Below are 20841 nucleotides of genomic sequence, written 5' to 3'. Positions count from 1 at the left end.
CTTAATTTATGCATTCATTGGTTGATTCTTGTATGTGTTCTGACAAGGGATTGAACCTGCAAACTTGGCATGTTGGAATGATGCTCTAAACAACTGAGCTACCCAGCCAGGGCCTAGTATTCAAAGTTCTTGACCCACTTTTCTGGCTTTGTTTCTTCTGACTGCTCACCTGTATAAACTTAATACTCTAGCCAGACAATTCTGCTTGGCTATTTGTTTACCCAGCAATTTCATACCTCCTGGTGCCAGGTCTACTAGAGTCAGAATACAAAAATGAGATGGTTCTTGCCCTCAAGAAGCTTATAGTCAGGGATTTTAGTGTGGGAATTAACTAAGCTAAGGGTTGGGGATTGTAGGTGAGAAAAAGGCAGAAAGATGGCCTCCTCAAGAATATAAAGATAAAAAATTGTCAGAAATCATGATATTGAGGAACTAAAGCTTTTTTTTAAGTGTTAGTATCACACGAATGAAATAAGTTGTGAGAGATAAAACTGGCTAGTCGTGTAAGTTAAGGGAGATCTTCTTGTCCCCCAAACTTTCTTAGCTTTCCTTGTGCCTAGTACCGGCTTGAAATGACCTTTATTTCCCAAAATAACTCTACTACTTACTTTTCAAAGGCTCTGTCTCTTCACCTCTAGGACACCTTTTTTTTTATCTCTCACACACGTGGTCATATCCTCTGAATGCCTACTGTGTTACCAGCACAATAGCTACCAGTCACGTGTGGCTGCTGAGTGCTTTAAATGTGCCTAGTCTGAATTAGAATGTTTTGTAAGTATGAAATTTATACTAGATTTCAAAGATAATTTGAAAACAAAGTGTAACATCTTAATCTTTGTATTTTATATATTGAAATATTTGGGGATATATTGAAGTAACTGAAATTAATTTATCTTGGTTTTTTTTTAGTGTTGCTACTAGAAAGTTAAAAAATACATATGTAGCTCATGTTGCGTTTGTCAGAGGCAGCACGTAGAGTATTCCCTCAGATTTTCTCGCAGTGCGGTTACTGTTCCCCACGTTACCTCCCCAGCTAGATGGTGAGTGACCTAAAGGTGTGGCACCACTCTTCTTTTTTATCCCCTTGTAGTGCTCAGCACGTAATAGGTGCTTAGCATACAGTTAACTGGTGAAAAGCTACTAAGTCAAAGTTTTATTTAAACACAATGTATTCCTTGTAGTTCTTATGTGGATTAGACAAGTAAATTGTTTTTCAATTTACTTGTTTTTCAGTTAATTATGATAGTTCACCTGCTATACTAATAAAAGTATTTTATTAAAAGTGAAACCAATTTGACTGAATTTATGGGTATGAGCAGTGATAGTTTCCCTTTGTATTTAAACTGTGCAACAAGTCACATTATTGTTGGTAAATAAGAGGCCATTTTTTGTTTCATTTATTTTTGTTAATTCCCATATGTCATTTCCCTTATCCCTTACCATTCTGACTTTTTTAATATGTTGTCATGTGTATATATCTCCGTGTTCTTACAATATGTATATTTGGTACTTTATGTAAATGTTGCATATGTCTCATCTACGTATCTAATCTGTTGCTTGTAACTGCTGCATATCACTCTGTTGTGCATCTACCACTCACATTTAGAATTATCTAGTTTTCTAATTTTTTGCCAGTCTAATTAAGGTGTTATATGAGACCTCATTGTTAGCTTGATCTAACTAGATAGTACAGAACCCACAAATAAAGGACTGACCATAAAATGAAATAAAAGTGAAGTAAACGTGGTCTGCTTCTCTGAAAATATCTTACTGTACTCTAGAGACATCCCTTAGAGGTAGCATAGATCTGGTTCCTACCATCACAGTCCAGCATGGTAGTGACGTGAGCCATGTGGATTGAGTCAGGTGAGTTCTTTGTTTTCCTAGCACACACCAAAGTTATGTTTACACTGTACTGTCTGCCGAGTGTGCAATAGCATTATGTCTAAAACAGCGTGCACACCTTAATTCAAAAATACTTTATTGTAAAAAAGCTAACCTTCATTTGAGCCTTCAGCAAATGTAATCTTTCTTTGGTGGGGAGTCTTGCCTCAATGTTGATGGCTGTAGACTGATCACAGTGGTGGTTGTGGCAGTTTCTTCAAATTAAGACAGCAGTGAAGTTTGCCACATTGACGAACTCTTCCTTTCATAAATGATTTCTTTGCGTAGCAGTGCTGTTTGTTTGTATTTTACCCACAATAAAATTTCAAAGTTGGAGTCAGTCTTCTCAAACCCTGCCCTGCTTTATCGACTAAGTTTGTCATGTTCTAAAACCTTTGTTGTCATTTCAGCGGTCGTCACAGCATCTTCACCAGGAGTACCTTCCATCTCAAGATAACACTTTCTGCCCTTGCGGGTGTGGCTCAGTGATTGAGTGCCGGCCTATGAACCCAAAGGTGGACTGTTCAATTCCTAGGCAGAGAGTCAACCAATTGGTGTTTTTCTCCCTCTTTCTCCCTCCCTTGCCCTCTCTCTAAAAATAAATAAAATCTTAAAAAAAAAACTTTACATGCTACTTTCTTTGCTCATCCATAAGAAGCTACTCTTTATTTAATCAAGTTTGATCATGAGATTGCAGCAGTTCTGTTACATCTTTAGGTTCCGGTTCTAGTTCTTCTATTATTTTCATCACATCTGTATTTACTTCCTCCATGGAGATCTTGAAGCCCTCAAAGTCATCCATGAGGATTAGAATCAACTTCTTCCAGACTTCTGTTAGTGTTGATATTTTGACCTCTTCCCATAGATCACAAATGTTTGTAATGATATTTAGTATTTTGAATCCTTTCCAGAAGGTTTTTAATTTATTTGCCCAGATCCATCAGAGGAACTACTTATGGCAGCTGTAGCCCACAAAATGTATTTCTTACATAATAAGATTTGAGAGTAAAATTACTTCTACTTCTTGATCTGTGGGTTATAGATTGGATATTGCGTTAGCAGGCATGAAAACAACATTAATCTCTTTGTACATCTCCATCAGAGCTCTTGGGTGACCGAGTGGATTGTCAGTGAGCAGTAACATTTTGAAAGGAATCTTTTTTCCCCTGCCTGAGAACTAGTCTCACCAGTGGGCTTAAAATATTCAGGAAACCTGGTTGTAAACAGATGTGCTGTCACCAGCTTTGTTGTCCCACTTAGGGCGCACAGGCAGAGTAGATTTAGCATCATTCATAAGAGTCCTAGGATTTTTGAAGTGGTAAGTGAGCATTGGTTTAAATTCACCAGCTGGATTAACACCTTACAAGAGAGTCAGCTTGTCCTTTCAGGCTTTGAGGCCAGGCTTTGACTCTCCTCCCTGTGTAGGAAAACCCTAGATGGCATCTTCTTCCAATAAAAGGCAGTTTCATCTATGCTGAAAATCTGTTGTAGCCACCTTCATGAATTACCTTAGCTAGATCTTCTGGAGGACTTGCTGTAGCCTCTGTGTACTTCAGCACTTGTGCTTCACCTTGTGCTTTTGTGTTACAGAGATGGCTCGTTTCCTTAAACCTCATCACCAACCTCTGCTGGCTTCAAACTTTTCTTCTACAATCTCCTCACCTTTCTGAGCCTTCACGGAATTTAGGAGAGTTAGGACCTTGCTCTGGATTAGGCTTTGGCCTAAAGGAATCTTGTGACTGGTTTGTGCTTTTATCCAGACCACTAAAACTTTATATCAGCAATAAGGCTGTTTCACTTTCTTATCGTTTGTATGTTCAGTGGAGTAATAATAGGGTGACTTGAGCCCTGCAGTAGTTGATAATCGAGGCAGCTACTAACTGCACCAGCAGCGCACACAGCGTGGAGACTCTGGGCAGAGGGGCGATGCACATCCTGGGTGGAACACAGCGGGTGGTGGAGATGGTGCACGATTTCATCATGCCGCTGCTCACAGTGGTACACGGTCTGACATTCATTTATTTTTTAGTAAGTTTTTTTTAAAAGATTTATTCATTTACTTTGGAGAGAGGGAGAGAAACGTTAATGGGTGAGAGATACATTGGTTGGTTGCTTCTCACATTTCCCCAACTGAAGACCTGGCCTACAACCTAGGCATGTGCCCTACTGGGAATCTTACTGGCAGCAGTTCACAGGCTGGCGTTCAATCCACTGAGCCATACCAGCCAGGGCAATGGTTTGTAATTTATGAGTTATATATTTGTGGAACCATGACTACTAAATCTGTAGGAAGTGAAACTGGATAAGAGGGGACTACTATATTATGAATGGTTACTTCTAATTAATTTTTGTGGTAGGTCATTACTGGTATGGAGGAATATTATAGGTTGATCTTGTACCTTGCTAAGCTGTCTCATGAGTTTCAATGGTATTTCTGATTCTTTTGCTTTGTGGGTAGATAATATCATCTAGAAATAATGACATTTTAATCTCTTTCCTTTGAACTTACATCTGAAAACTTTCTTACCTTAAAGTATTGGTCATACCTCTAGTGTTATGTTAAGCAGCTTCTTGTTTCTGATCTTAAATGATTCTGAAGTTTCTCCATTTAGTGTAATATTTGCCGAAAGTTTATGGTCTATGGTTTTTATCAAATTAAGGAAGTTTTATTCTGTTCCTAGTTTGCTAAGAGGTTTTTAAAGCACAAATTGTTGAATCTTATCATATTTTTTTCTGCAGTGAATGAAATAATGGCTCAGCTTCTTTGAAAAGTGGAATCTGATATTATCTCTAAATTACAAAATACTTGGGGATCAGCCCTTTATTGAAACAATTTGGCTTTGTAGATTTTTTCCCCCCAATGTTTGAAAAACTGCCCATGTGTTGAAGAGGTAGCTTGTTATTTTTAGGATTAGAAAGGATATTTGGGCACATGTCTTGTGTTTTAAGGAAGGGACCAAGCAAGCTCTGTTCTAGAAGAATTGAGACATAGTATAAAGTTATTGTAAACTTTTACACTTGATTTCTTAAGTAAGACTACATTTCAGTTCAGTGCCTTACCAGATAGCTACAAGAGCAAACCTGGAACCTTATTTATTATGTCAATAATAGTTTTGTGTGTGTCTAAGGCATACACTCTCATTTATACCTTCTGGTTGTGATGTTTTATATTCTATGGCTGTAGATGTGGACAGTTGTTTTTATGAGCTAATATGTATAACACAAAATGGAGTATATATCTCATTTATTTTCTTATTGCTTCTTACATTAGTATTGATATGGCCATGAGCCCTGTAACAGTAGTGCTTTCGCTGAGAGCAATACAGCCTAAGTAGGGGTTTGTTTTACTCACAAAAGAAATCTATAGTTTCTAGTTTTGATTCAGCAGTTCAATACTATTTGAGCTGGTGGTTTTAAAAATATATATATTTTTGTCTTTTTTTCCCCCAGAACCTTCTAGTAGATGTTCACTGATGAGGACTGGCCAGAACTAAGCCATACACTACTTCTAGCTGCAGGGAAGTTTGGGAAAATAAGAACTTAGCTGGCCACGTTACCTCCCAGCTGGATGTACTTATCCAGCGTCACTTGGAAATGAAGGAAGGAATGGATGTCGATTCGATAGCTATAACATTTTCTTTATTCCCTAATAATATTGGTAACTTAAATGTTTTTCACTAAAGAAAAGTTTTAACTTGAAAATGAATACTTTGTGAATTTGTTAATCTCCCATCTTTGTCTTTTTCTGCATTATTTTCTGTAGCAGTGTACATGTTCTAGTTTCCATGGTGGATGAAATGGCACTGACTCCATTTCATGGGAGGGAGATGGACTGAGACTCCTTTATATCTTTAGGAATTAAATTCGGCATTTCAGTATTTCTTACATGCTTAGTGCTGCCACAAGATATTGTAAAATGACTACAGAAGAATTATGTAACATTGTTGTGTCCTCAGGTTGTTCATTGGCTTTTTAGGAAGAAAAAAATCTCATGTGTGAAATAATTGATTAAGGGTACAAGAATTCAAAATTAGTTTAAAAAGTTTAGTATTGGCATTGAGTGCTATGATATAGGAATAGGAAACTTTTTCTTATTTAGGGCCAGTGGTGTGTACATGGAAAAAAATGAAGGCCATGTAGAAGCAAACAGCAATTTAATTTGCTTCTGTTTTGAAAGAGTTTTTTAAGTACATTAGATCTTTAAATTTATGGACTTTATGTAAGGAAACATCAAATTAAATATACTAAGTTTAACCCTATTACAATTTAATAAACATCAGCTATTTCATTCTGTTGTATGAATTTATAATCTGATGGGGCAATTCAGGTTTCATTTTGCTTTGCATCATGATTATTTATTTGCATAAGTATGTATTAGGTTAGGCAGGGTTACGCTGTGATATTACATGCGACTGAAATCTAGTGACCTAGCACAGTAAAAAACCCTTGTTTACACCAGGTTTGCTTGGGGGCTCATTGGCTCCATGAAAAAGGATCTTGTCTAGACTGATTTGGTCCTGTGGCCTCTGTCTTTGGACAGTGCTCAGAGCTCAGAAGAGCAGAAGACGGGTGGAGTTAAGCATTGGCAATTAAATGCCTCAGCATGGGAACAACATGTCACTTTCACATGTATCTCATTAGCCAAATTTAGGCATTCTGTTGTGCCTGACCTCAGGTGAGGAGAAGGCGTTTCTCCCTGCAGTCGGTGTCATCCTCCAGGAACTCTGCACAAGAGCCAGTCTGGTGGGTAATAAATAGTACTGGCAACAGAGTGGTGTGCTGGAGATGCAGGTACAGGCAGACAGCCTGCCAGCCCGCAGGAGAAGGAGGAAATTCTGATGGGCTGCAGAGAGAGTGCTGGAGGCTTCCTACATTGGCCGACAAATTATCCAAACATAAGAGAATAACGAGTAGGGTTTTCTTAGGTTTGAAGAGAAGAAAAGGCACTTGAACTAGGGAACCAGTATTGCACTAGAGAATAGCGGGTGGTATGGATCAGAGAGGGCCTTGAACTCCTTTCATAGTCACACAGCAGCAGTGCATTTCACAGCTACTGTGTGTCGGGCTCTGTTTCGATTTTGGGAATAGCTGGTAATGAACAAAACACAAAAATCTGGGTCCTCCCGGAAGTTACATGTAACTGACAGAGTTAGTCTTTTATTATAGATTAGGGAATAGGCAAAATACGAACTTTGGGTGCCTATGAATTTTAATTGTAATATTTGTCTGTACATAAAAGGTAGTTGATTTTCACAGAAGTAACTATTTTGTCTATTTAAGTGTTCTCTGGAAAACTTAAAAAATATATAGAAAGCAGAATTTATAAAATATGTAAATCAGAAATGTACAAAAGCTTTTTTAACTAAAATTTTGGATAGTAGTAGAATTTTGCTATTTTCATTGCCTAAATAGTAAAACCACTTGACACATGTACCTCCTGGGGTTAGGGATTTTGTGTTATCACTGGATCAATATTTGAATGAGTTGCATAGAAGGAAAAAATTCAAGTGATAGAAAAAATTTTTAATTTTATTTACTTATTTTCAGAGAGAGGGGAAGGGAAGGAGAAAGAGTGGGAAAGAAACATCAATGTGTGGTTGCCTCTCATGTGTCCCCTACTGGGGACCTGACCTGCAACTCAGGCATGTGCCCTGACTGGGAATTGAACCGGTGATCATTTGCTTCACGGGCCCGCACTCAATCCACTGAGCTACACCAGCCAGAGCTCTTTTTTAAAAAGATTTTAGTTATTTATTTTTAGAGCGAGGGGAAGGAAGTGAGAAAGGGGGTAAGTGAAACATCAGTGTGTGGTTGCCTCTTACACACCCTCTACTGGGGATATGGCCTGCGACCCAGGTATGTGCCCTGACTGGGAATCAAACCAGCAACACTTTGGTTCACAGGCCTGCACTCAATCTACTGAGCTACACCAGTCAGGGCCTGAGAAAAAAATTTTTTTTTTAGATTTTATTTATTTATCTTTAGAGGGGGAGAAGGAGAGAAATATCAGTGTATGGTTGTCTCTCGTGCGGCCCCCACTGGGGACCTGGCCTGCAACCCAGGCATGTGCCCTGACTGGGAATCAAACCGTGGTTGTTTGGTTCACAGGCCCATGCTCAATCCACTGAGCTACACCAGCCAGGGCCAGAAATTTCTTAATTTAACCATCTGAACACCACAGTGATTAGTGCTTTGATATTTATTTAGTTATTCTGATACTTATTAAATACCTGTTATGTGCCAATTATTATTCTAGAATCAAAAGAACAATAAATTACTGTCTAGTTTTTAATAAACTTAAATCTAGTTTGGAAATAAACATGAGCCCTGACTGGGCTCACTCGGTTCGTGGGGTGTCGTCCTGCAAAGCGAAAGGTCACTGGGTTGTATTTCTGGTCAGGACATATACCTGGGTCATGAGTTCAGCCCTCAAGTCAGGGCCTGTTTGAGAAGCAACCGATTGATGTTTCTCTCTCACTGGACCTTTCTCTTCTTTCTTTTTCCTTCCCTTCCTAAATAAATACATACATACATACATACATACATACATAATTTTAAGAAATGCATATCTTAAAATGGTCACCAATTTTCTTTTAAAGCCATACTCCAACTGATCTACGAAATTGCATTTACAATATTATGTCTTGTGTACAACAGGAAAACCAGCTTTCTGTAAAGCTTAGTGTTGTAACTTAGTTGGTGCTTTAATCTTTTCTTTTTTAATTTTTTTGTTACTGATTGGTTTGAGAGAGACAGAAACATCGATTTTGTTCCACTGTGTTACGCATTCATTGGTTGTTTCTTATATGTGCCCTGAGTGAGGAGCAAACCCACAATGTTGGCAGATTGGGAAAATGCTCTAACCAACTGCACTACCTGGCTAGGGCTTGCTTTAGTCTTTTCTTTGATCAGCAAGACCTCATTTATAGATAGGCCATTTCTTCTAAATTCTGATTTGGAAATTAGAATCCTTTTTGTTACAGAAACAATGTTACAAGCTTTAGATTTATAACTAGTTTGTAAAATCCTGTTTTACTACCTAAACATATATGTACAATAAAAACGTAGACATCATTTTTTGTAGTATTATGCGATAATTGAGTAAAACAGAAAAAAACCTATCTCAGAACCTGACATGTCAGGGAAAAATAGATGAATGTGAGAAAGTAGATGGAGATTAACATGGCAATTCTGAAAAGGATATTTTTTCCCTTACAGTATCATTCATTCATTTATTATTGTTCAAGTTCAGTTATCTCCATTCCCCTCTACCTTGTACTTTCCCCCACCCCAGCCATCCCCACTTTCCATTCTACCCCACTTTGGCTTTGTCCATATGTTCTTTATACATGTTCCTTGACAACCTTCCCTCTATTCCCAACATTATTCCCTCCCACCTCCCCTCTGGTTACTGTCAGTTCTTAATTTCAATATCTCTGGTTATATTTTGCTTGCCTGTTTGTTTTGATAATTAGGTTCTACTTAAAGGTGAGATCATACATATGGCATTTCTCTTTCGCCACCTGGCTTATTTTTCACTTAGCATAATGCTCTCTCTATTTGCATCTATGCTGTTGAAAAAGAAGGCTAGGAGCTCCTTCTTTCTTTCTGCTGTGTAGTATTCCATCGTGTAAACGTACCACAGTTTTTTGATCCACTCATTTACTGTTGGGCACTTAGGTTGCTTCCAGCACTTGGCTATTGTAAATTGTGCTGCTATGAACATTGGGGTGCATAGGTTCTTTTGAATTGGTGTTTCAGGATTCTTAGGGTATAGTTCCAGCAATAGAATTGCTGGGTCAAAAGGCAGTTTCATTTTCAGTTTTCTGAGGAAACTCCATAGTTTTCCACAATGCTGCCCCAGTCTGCATTCCCACCAACAGTGGGAAAGGGAACTAGGGCTCTCTTCTCCACAACCTTAAACTAGCACAGTCAGCACCAGTTTGTTGACTTGGCTGTGATGGCCATTCTGACAGCTGTGAAGTGGTATCTCATTTTGGTTTGTTTTGCATCTCTGTGATGGCCTGTATGTCTCCTTGGAGAAGTGTCTGTTCAGGTCCTTTGCCCATTTTTTAACTGGATTATTTGTCTTCTGGAGTTGAATCTTGTGAGTTCTTTATATGTTTTGGAGATCAAAACCTTGTCTGAGGTATCATTTGCAAATATATTTTCCCAGATGGTTGTTTCCCTTGAAAAGGATATTTTTGAGGACATCAGAAGTTTATGGCACAAATTCCTAAGCTTTTACTTTAAAACACTTGGTTTTTGTTTTACTTGATATTAACATATTAGAAAGTAGTTTCTGATGTTTATCAGCTACAATCAGGCTTGTTTTGACCTCTTGGTAGGGAGAGAACATTAGAAAGAAGGGGCATTTTCCTGGACAGAAAGTGAGAAAGAAGGAAGCAGATTGGAAGCATCTGTGTGAGCACTGGGAGAGGGAGACGCCTTGCTTGAGCAGGAGCTGGCAGCTGTGAGAGGGAGGTGGTGGGGCAGGCGTCTGTCCGCTGAGCACATGCTGGGAAGAAGGGAGCACTGGAACTGATGCTTGTCCCTGCAGAATTGTGCTGGTGTTTGTAACTCGAGTACTTTGATGTTCAGCACACTTATAGACATATATGATTTCTTTTACCTTTACAGAGTATACTACTTGATTCATCTGTTCAACAAATATTATCTTCTGGTCAATATGAAGAGTAGGTAGACATGGCTCATTTCTTTGCACAACCACACCAAAATTGCAACTAAAATATAGAACAACTGTCACTCAGAAATGTCAGAAATCAAGTGGAATGGAAGTCTGGCAACTATGGAATTAAAGAAACCACATTCATCCAGACTGGTAGGAGGGGCGCAGGTGCAGAATGGACTGGTCCTTCACGCATCTGTGGTGGATAAAATTTCGGGGGGGATATCTCAGGAGTGAGGAGTCCCAGCCCCATACCAGGCACCCCGCCCAGGGTTCCAGTGCCAGGAAGATAAGTCCCCACAACTTACGGGCTTAAAAATCAGTGGAAATTGACTCAGTAGAAGAAACTGCTGGAGCCCCAAGCAGTTTCTCTTAAAGAACCTGCACACGGACTCACCTGCTCAGACTGACTCCCTCTGAGCTCCAGCACCAGGGAGCAACTTGAAAGGCCCCAAAGGTATACAGGAGGAACTGAAGTATCTGACATCCAGGCAAGCAGAGGCCATTGTCTCTTCAGTAAACCCTCCCCTCACAGAGCCTGCAAGTTGGTATCATATCTGAGACTCCAGCAACCTGACTCACACTATGTGATCCCCTTTGGAGATTCCCAGACTCCACCCTACCCAGGTTCCAAGCTGCTTTTCCAAATGAATGGATGGTCTTGGCTCTTGCTTCACAACAGCCTAAATCCTCTCAAACAAGCAGCAGCTGGCCTCAGTGACCCCAGGCCTGGCACTAGCAGCAGCCAGCCTGGATGCACAGTTTGGCTCACCTGGGAATCTCCAAGCCCAGCACAAGTAGCAGCCATCTCAGATTGCTTTATAGCTCAGGCAGGGTGGCCCCAGGCAAAACACAGGTGGGAGCTGACCTTGACTTTGGCCTGCACCACCCAGGAAACCCCAGGGCCAGTGCACCCAGTGGACAGCAACAAACCACTTTGGAGAACCACCACCTTGCCCCTGCATGGCTGATCCTCCATGGAGGGCGGTGGTTGGTGGTCAGTGGTCACAGCCAGTCCTTGCAGCTGATTGGCCCGGGTAAACTTCTCCCATTGATCTGCCAACAGCAACCAAGACTCAACTACAAGAGGAAGGTGTATGCAGCCCACGGGAAGAGCACACCTCAAGTAGCCAGCTTGGGTGACAGGGGAGGCTGTGCCACTGGACCCTACAGGACACCTGCTACATTAGGCCACATGACCAAGACACGGAGTCAAAGCAGCTCTGCCTAATACACAGAAACAAACATGGGTCATAAGGATGCTCAAGGAACTTAGTGAGGACCTCAGCAGCATAAAAAAAGATCCAGTCAGAATGAAGGATTTACTAATTGAAATAAAAAACAATTTACAGGGAAATAACAGTAGAGCAGATGAAGCCAAGAATCTAGTCAACAATTTGGAATATAAGGAAGTAAACAGACTTCCGCCAAGATGGAGGCGTAGGTGGAAACACTATGCCTTCTCGCACAACCAAGTTTAAAGACAACAAAATTTTAATAACAAAAAACACAGCCAAAACGCAGAAAATTGAACTATACCAAAGTCGGACAACAAGGAACCCTTCAGCCAAACCAGTAAGAGGGGCAGAGCCAGCGACTGGAGGAGCGGGATTGCGCAGGAAAACTCGGTCAGACTGACCTAGGCGCGTGGGCAGTGGTTGGCGGATCCCAGGCGTGGGGTTGCACCAGGCAGACCCAATTTGAGGGCACAAGGCAGCAGGCTGACCGCAGTCAAACATTCGCGCACAGATAAACCAGCGAAGGAACGAGCAGTGAGGTGGACCATGCAGGCCCCAGCGGCAGGAAGCAGCTGAGGGGACCGCTATTGCCCCTCTTTGATCCCACCCCCACATACAGTGTCACAACCCAGCAATCTGAGCGGCTCCACCCTGGTGAACACCTAAGGCTCTGCCCCTCATACATAACAGGCGGGACCAGATCGTTATGGCTCAAGAAGAACAGCTCAGGGCAGCAACCAGAGGGGAGAGGGAAGGGAACTTAAGGGGAAAAAGGGGGAGGGATTTTGGGGAACAAGTATGAAGGACACAGGGATGAGGACTGGGGGGGGGAATGGGAGGGAGGGGGGAGACTGGGCGGGGGGGTGGGGTGGGATGGGAGAAATAGATAAAAAAAAAAAGTACTTGAAAAGTAACTAAATAAAATTAAAAAAAAAAAAAAGAAGAAGAACAGCTCAAAGCCCCAGAGCCAATACTTCTAAGCAACCAAGAGATAGCCAACCTATCGGATGCACAATTCAAGACACTGGTGATCAGGATGCTCACAGAACTGGTTGATTTTAGTCACAAATTAGATGAAAAAATGAAGGCTTCACTAAGTGAAATGAAGCAAAATGCACAGGGAACCAATGGTAATAGAAAGGAAACTGGGACTCAAATCAATCAAGTGGACCAGAAGGAAGAAAAAGTGACCAAACTGAAAACAATGAAGAAACAAGAATGCAAATAAATGAGGAGAGGCTTAGGAACCTCCAGGACATCTTTAAACGCTCCAACATCTGAATTATAGGGGTACCAGAAGGGGAAGAGGAACAGCCACAAGTGGAAAACTTATTTGAACAAATAATAAAGGAGAACTTCCCCAATCTGGCAAAGGAAATAGACTTCCAGGAAATCCAGGAAGCTCAGAGAGTCCCAAAGAAGTTGGACCCAAGAAGGAACACATGAAGGCACATCATCATTACATTAGCCAAGATTCAAATGAAGGAGAGAATCCTAGAAGCAGCAAGAGCTAAGGGGACAGTCACCTACAAAAGAGTTCCCACCAGACTGTCAGCTGATTTCTCAAAAGAGACTTTACAGGCAAGAAGGGGCTGGAAAGAAGTATTCCAAGTCATGAAATCCTAAGACCTACAACCAAGATTGCTCTATCCAGCAAAGCTTTCATTTAGAATGGAAGGACAGATAAAGTGCTTCTCAGAGAAGATCAAATTCAAGGAGTTCATCATCACCAAGCCCTTATTATATGAAATGTTAAAGGGACTTACTTACCTAAGAAAAAGAAGATAAAAAAGATGAACAGTGAAAGGACAGCAAACTCACAGTTATTAAGAACCACACCTAAAACAAAAGCAAACTAAGAGGACAGCTAGATCAGGAGCTGAACCATAGAAACGAAGATCTCATGGAGGGTTAGCAACAGGGGAGTGGGAGGAGGAGAAGGGGGGAGAAGGTACAGAAAATAAGTAGCATAGACAGTAGATAGAAAATAGATGGGGGGGGGGCAAGAACAGTATGGGAAATATAGAATCTAAAGAACTTGAGACACGTGGTCATAAACTAAAGGGGGGAAATGGTGGGGGAGGGGTGTTCAGGGTAGAGGGGAATGAAGGGGAGGAAGTAGAACAACTATAATGGCATAATCAATAAAATTTTTAAAAAATAAATGGGAAAAAGTGATATTTTAAAAAAGGAAGTAAACAACAACCAATCAGAACAACAAGAAGAAAAAAGAATTCCAAAAAATGAGGACAGTGTAAGCAGTCTCTGGGACAACTTTCAGAGGTCCAGCATTTGCATCATATGGGTGCCAGAAGGAGAAGAAGAAAGAACAAGAATTGGAAATCTATTGGAAAAAAACAGTGAAAGAAAAATTTACTAGTTTGAAGGAACTAGATATACAAGTCTAGGAAGCACAGAGAGTCCCAAACAAGATGGATGCGAAGAGGCCCACTCCAAGACACATCATAATTAAAATGTCAAAGTTTAAAGATTAAGAGAGAATCTTACAGGCAGTAAGAGAAGTTATTTGCTTCCAGGGGAATTTCCGTAAGACTCTCAGCTGATTTTGCAAAAGAAACTTGCGGGCTGAAAGGGATTGGCAAGAAATATTCAAAGTAATAAAAAGCAGGGACCTACAACCAAGATTGCTCTACCCAGCAAAGCAGTCATTTAGAATCAAAGGGCAGATAAAGGGGTTCCCAAACAAGAAAAGGCGAAAGGAGTTCATCATCACCATTATTATATGAAAAAAAAATTTTTTTAAATATTTTATTTATTTATTTTTCGAGAGAGGGGAAGGGAAGTAGAAAGAGTGGGAGAGAAGTATCAATGTATGGTTGCCTCTCATGCGTCCTCTGCTGGGAACTGGCCTGCAACCCAGGCATGTGCCCTGACTGGGAATCGAACCGCGATACTCTGGTTCGCAGGCCCGCGCTCAATCCACTGAGCTACACCAGCCAGGTGAAAAAAATTTTTAATTAAAATGTATTAGTTTTCCATTTTCTTTTTTTACGTATTTTTTATTTATTTATCTTTAGAGGGAAAGGAGAGGGGGAGAGAAATATCAGTGTACGGTGGTTGCCTCTCATGTGTCCCCTGCTGGGAACTGGCCTGCAACCCAGGCATGTGCCCTGACTGGGAATAGAACCATGATCCTCTGGTTCACCAGCCCAGGCTCAGTCCACTGAGCTATACTAGCCAGGGCTATATGAAATTTTAAAGGGAGTAACTTAAGAAAAAGATCGAAACCATGAACAGCAAAATGGCACCCCCCAAAAAAATTATCAGCAATGAATCTGAAAAACAAACTAAGCAAACTAGAACGGAGACAGAATCATGGATACAGAGAATATTTTGATGGTTACCAGATGGGAGGGGAGTGTTGGGGAATGGTTGAACAAGTGAGGGAATTAAGAAGTACTGATAAGTCCTCACAGAGCAGCCACGGGGATGTAAAGTACAATATAGGGATGGAGTGGCCAAAGAACTTACATGTATGAACCATGAACATGAACAACAGTTTAGGGATTTCTGAGGGAGTGTGTGGTTCTGGGTGGAGGAGGGGGCAAAGGGGGGAAAATCAGGGCAACTGTGATAGAATAAGCAATTAAAAAAAACACACAAGGGTCATACAGTCTGGCTCTTTATTTAAATACATTGTTTTGAATTATTGTTAGCAGCATAGTATAGAAGGAAATTGGGAATCCAGATTCTCTCTGGATTTCTCTCACTAGTGATGTGGCCGTGCGTCAATCACAGAAGTCCCCTCCTCTGGGAAGGTGATGTTAGCATGGTGTCTCTTTCACAAGGGTGTGGCATAGGGTCCTGTATGCCAAAGCATTTAATAGCACACGGAAAAGCTGGGTTTCTAATGACTGCTGGCAGGCTTGTTGCTTCTGTGTCATGTTACCGCTGGGTATATAAAGATCTCTCTTCAAGTACCTAGCCAAACTGCAATATTTGGTGCTGAGTATTTTTCCTCTCAGCACCCTTGTTTTCCTTGTAAATTTCTATCTTGTGGGCAACTTTCTTCAAAGTGTTAGATGCTCTAGGATTAAAATTAAAGCAGTAATGTTTTGTTTTTTTTTTCAGCTAGAGACCGTTACAGTTCCATAGGGTGCCGTGTGTTCTCACATCCTTACCTTTGTTGTGTGTTGTATTGTAGCACACGTCACATGGAGATGGGCGGCAAGAAGTGACCTCTCGCACTGGGCGCTCTGGAGCTCGGTGTAGAAACTCTATAGCTTCCTGTGCAGATGAACAGCCTCACATCGGAAACTACAGACTGTTGAAAACAATCGGCAAAGGGAATTTTGCAAAAGTGAAATTGGCAAGACACATCCTTACAGGCAGAGAGGTAAATGAGAATTATGCTAATTTCTGTTACTACATTTGTTCTTTTTAGCTCCATGTGAGAGGAACAGGAAGAGAATGTATAGATTTGGGCTCATTTCTAAGCTAATTAAACATTTTTAAATAAGCATTAATTATCTGGTGATTCTTTTGCTTTCTCATTCCTTTAAATGTTGTAAATATTACTTTGATTGTTTGAGTTATCTTTTGCCTTTAAAAATGGGTAGTGTTTTGTTCTTTTTTCATAGTATCTGCTACCATAGTAAAAATTGTTTTCAACTTCATGTATGAGCTCATGATACTTGCAAATCACTAGTGCTGTTTTTTTAAATGGGTTTATACTCACGAAGTTTCTTTATCTTCCCAAAGTACTCTTCTCATGGCTTATGTTTGATGGGTTGTTGTGGACGATGGCATGTACTTTTCTGCCTTGTGATAACCGGCTTTCTGCTCAAGCACTTTATGTAGTTATCAGAAATACTTCTATCAAAACTACTAAATTAACTGTCTCCTCATTTTCTACCCAGGCAGTATACATCGTGCTTTGTTTCTTGCATTTAGATTTTTGTTTGTTCCTCTGCCTGAAACACATTGCAGGCTTTTGTGGTCAATATCATTCCTGGGAAGTAGTTGTCGGACTCTCTTTCCCAGGCATGGGATTCATGTTAAAAATCCTGGTATTTCCTGCCCTGACTGGTGCGCCTCAGTTGGTTAGGCATTGATTACTGCAAAGAAAAAGGTCACTGGTTCAATTCCCAGTAAGGGCACAGGCTTGGGTGTGGGTTCAGTCCCAGTTGGGAGCCTGCAAGAGGCCCCAACTGATCCATGTTTCCATCTCTTTCCCTTTACCTCGCTCTAAAAATAAAACCTTTCTAAAAAAATCCTCATATTTCCTTAGATAATAAGTTTTTTATTTATTGAAGTTACTTGTTTACTTGTTTTCCCCCTCTAGTCTGTAGGGTAGGCGTCAGTGTTTGGCACATATCAGGTACTTGGTATTGTGGTCTGACTGGAATTATACTTTTGAGGGAAGCTTTATAAAGAAATGCTTTTCTTGTCCCAGATCCTCCTGGCGCACATGCCAAGATGGTGTTACAGGTCTGCCGAGGGACTGACCGGCAGCTCGTCACGCCCAGGGCTGCTGGGGCGGGGCTGGGCCTGTCGTTCCTGCCAGCCGGCAGCCTCTGTTCGCTGCCATGTGCCCTACAAATGTCCTCATCTTCTGGCACAACTAAAGACTTCCTTCTTCAAATTTCACGTCAATTTTAGTGACACATTCCTGGTTAGGACTCCTTGTTGTAATGCCTGGACTGTTTTGGGAATCAGTGAACAGCAAAGAGTGGGTAGAGTTTTTCTTGTTCTTGATCAAAGCTTTCTGAACTAAAGAAGAAAACTTCTGAATTTGGTTTCCACCAGTCCCAGGTGGTTATTCTGCCAATATCCTTGTGTGGGCGGAGAGGGGTGGGTGAGAAGAGGAGTGGGCAGACAGCCCTGTTCCCCTTTGCTTCACTCACATGGCTGGAGCCTGGCCTACTGGCTTTATATCTAGTAGGTTCTCTTTTCTTTTCCTTTTTTTTTGGGGGGGGTGGTTTTAGAGAGATTGGGAGGGAGAGACATCGATTTGTTTTTCCACTTTATGCATTCATTGGTTGATTCTTGAATGTGCTCTGACTGGAGATCAAACCCGCAACCTAGGTGTATTGGGACAGCACCCTCACCAACTGACTGGGGCCGTCTAGTCGGTTCTGTCTCCAGAAGTGCTTGCATCTGACTAGTCAGTGGCTAAATTTGTTTGTATTTGTACTTATGCATTGGAACGATGTTCCAACTAACTGAGCTACCTGGGCAGGGTTCATTATGGTTTTTAAAGTCATCGTTGACTTTTTTTTTAAATAAAGCCTTTATTGATGTATAACACATCCTAGAAAAGTGCTTAAAATCACCATGTATGCGAGTATAGCTTGATGAAAGATCACAGAGTAATTGTGTTTGCAGTGCTATGACCCAGGGAAAAAGTGGGCCATGATTTGGACCCAGAAGCCCTCCTTCTACCTCCTTTAATCACTTAACGGTTCTTCCTCCTCAAGGTAACCATTCTCTTGCCTTCTAACACCAGAGTTGTTTTTTTGAACACTATACTAATGAAATCGTTCAGTACATATTTTGTGCCTGCCTGTTTTATTCCACTTTTTTTATTCCACTGTATTTATTCCATAATGCTTGTGACATTATTCCGTGTTGTGTATGGTTAGGTTTTTCATTGGAAGTTTTATTTTGTACTACCCGTTTTAGTTGTTTGGCTTGGTCTTTATTGCAAGGGCTGAATTGTGTCCCCCAAAATTCATAAGTTGAAGACTTAACCCCCACCCTGGCTGGTGTAGCTCAGTGGATTGAGCGTGGGCCTATGAACCAAACAACCAGGGTTCGATTCCCAGTTAGGGCACGCGCCTGGGTTGCAGGCCAGTTCCCAGCAGGGGATGCACGAGAGGCAACCATACATTGATATTTCTCTCCCTCTCTCCTTCCTTTACCCTTTAAAGATAAATAAATAAAATATTTTTAAAAAAGACTTAGCCCCCAATATAACAGTTTTGGAGAATAGGGCCTTTATGGAAGTAATTGGGTTAAATCAGGTTATAAGTATAGGTTCTGATCCAGTAGGGTTTGTGTCCTTATAAGAGACAAACAAGAAAGAGCTTTCTGTCTCCACCATGTGAGGACACAGTAAGAAGGCTGCCATGTGCAAGCTCAGAGGAGAGTCCTCAACAGGAACTGACCATGCTGGCACCCTGATCTCAGCCTCCCAGCCCCCCAGACTGTGGGGGATACATTTCCTCTGTTTAAGCTGCCCAATGCTTTTTGTTATTTTAGCCCAAGCCAAGGAATAGGCCACTGTGTCCTAAAGGACTTGGGATCTTCTCATCTGCTCTTTCAGTCATGGTGGATGCCTTAACAGCTGTCTGGAGATGCATGTTAGGATATTTTGACTAGTAGGGAATTGCCAGAAAGTGGAAGATAGGATTTTCCTCCAGAGGGTGTGTGCTGTGGGCTTCTAGGTCCCTTTGGGTTGAGGAATGTTGTGAGGGAAGCCCTTGTCATGCATGAGTTCTCTTTATTCTTTTTTTAAATATATTTTATTGATTATGCCATTACAATTGTTCTATTCCCCCCTTCATTCTCCTCCACCCTGCACACCCCCAACCCCACCGTTCTCCCCCTTTAGTTTATGACCATGTATCTCAAGTTTTTTAGATTCTGTATTTCTCCTACTATTCTTGCCCTCCCCCCTATCTATTTTCTACCTACCATCTATGCTACTTATTTTCTGTACCTTCTCCCCCCTTCTCCTCCTCTCACTCCCCTGTTGCTAACCCTCCATGTGATCTTCATTTCTACGGTTCTGTTCCTGATTTAGCTGTCCTCTTAGTTTGCTTTTGTTTTAGGTGTGGTTCTTAATAACTGAGTTTGCTGTCCTTTCACTGTTCATCTTTTTTATCTTCTTTTTCTTAGGTAAGTAAGTCCCTTTAACATTTCATATAATAAGGGCTTGGTGATGATGAACTCCTTGAATTTGATTTTATCTGAGAAGCACTTTATCTGTCCTTCCATTCTAAATGAAAGCTTTGCTGGATAGAGCAATCTTGGTTGTAGGTCTTAGGATTTCATGACTTGGAATACTTCTTTCCAGCCCCTTCTTGCCTGTAAGGTCTCTTTTGAGAAATCAGCTGACAGTCTGATGGGAACTCTTTTGTAGGTGACTGTCCCCTTATCTCTTGCTGCTTCTAGGATTCTCTCTTTCATTTTCATCTTGGCTAATGTAATGATGATGTGCCTTCGTGTGTTCTTTCTTGGGTCCAACTTCTTTGGGACTCTCTGAGCTTCCTGGATTTCCTGGAAGTCTATTTCCTTTGCCAGATTGGGGAAGTTCTCCTTTATTATTTGTTCAAATAAGTTTTCCACTTGTGGCTGTTCCTCTTCCCCTTCTGGTACCCCTATAATTCGGGTGTTGGAACGTTTAAAGATGTCCTGGAGGTTCCTAAGCCTCTCCTCATGTATTTGAATTCTTGTTTCTTCATCCTTTTCTGTTTGGTCATTTTTTTCCTCTTTCTGGTCCACTGCTTTGATTTGAGTCCCAGTTTCCTTTCCATTACTATTGGTTTCCTGTGTATTTCCCTTCATTTCAATGAGTTTAGCTTCCTTATGTTCCTCTAATTTGTGACTAAAATCAACCAGTTCTGTGAGTATTCTGATCACCAGTGTTTTGAACTATGCATCTGAAAGTTTGGCTATTTCTTCATCAGTTAGATTTATCGGCTCTGGGGCTCTTGAGCCATGTTTTCATCTGTTTGTGCCTATTTCGTACGAGGAGCCTTAGATATTCACCAGGGCAGGGCCACCCAGGTTGCTGTTTTGTGACACTGTATGTGGGGGCCACCCAGGTCAGAGAGAGGCCACCAGGTCGCTGGTTTGTGACGCTGTAGGTGCCCGCGGGGTCGGAAAGGGACAGTGGTGATCCCCTCTGCCACTTCCCGCCACTGGGGCCTGCATGGTCTGTCTCACTGCTCCCTCCTTCACTGGTTTATCTGTGCGCGAATGTGTGACCACGGTCAGCCCTCAGTGGGTCCACCCTCTTCTCCACACCTGGGATCCGCCCACAGCTGCTGGCGCACCTGCGTC

General features: G+C 41.3%; 1 protein-coding gene across 6 annotated transcripts in view; it reads left to right on the top strand.

Annotated features, from left to right (window-relative positions):
* Positions 1-20841, top strand: part of MARK3 (microtubule affinity regulating kinase 3) — a 124715-nt gene that overhangs the window by 9655 nt on the left and 94219 nt on the right. For 3 of the 6 annotated variants that reach the window (XM_053666022.1, XM_053666021.1, XM_053666020.1), the window contains exons 1-2: positions 14680-14772; positions 15977-16168. The exons of 1 other annotated variant lie outside the window; for it this stretch is intronic. In XM_053666022.1, the coding sequence (XP_053521997.1) occupies positions 14695-14772; positions 15977-16168 (270 nt within the window). In that variant the 5' untranslated portion in view covers positions 14680-14694. Of the gene's footprint in view, positions 1-14679; positions 14773-15976; positions 16169-20841 lie in introns of those variants that run through there. 2 more of the 6 variants (XM_037164233.2, XM_037164235.2) reach the window with 1 other exon arrangement.

This window comes from Artibeus jamaicensis, unplaced genomic scaffold (genome assembly GCF_021234435.1).
Source record: "Artibeus jamaicensis isolate MK-2021 breed Jamaican fruit bat unplaced genomic scaffold, CSHL_Jam_final contig_444, whole genome shotgun sequence".
NCBI lineage: Eukaryota > Metazoa > Chordata > Mammalia > Chiroptera > Phyllostomidae > Artibeus > Artibeus jamaicensis.
This window is presented reverse-complemented; position numbering and strand designations above follow the sequence as displayed.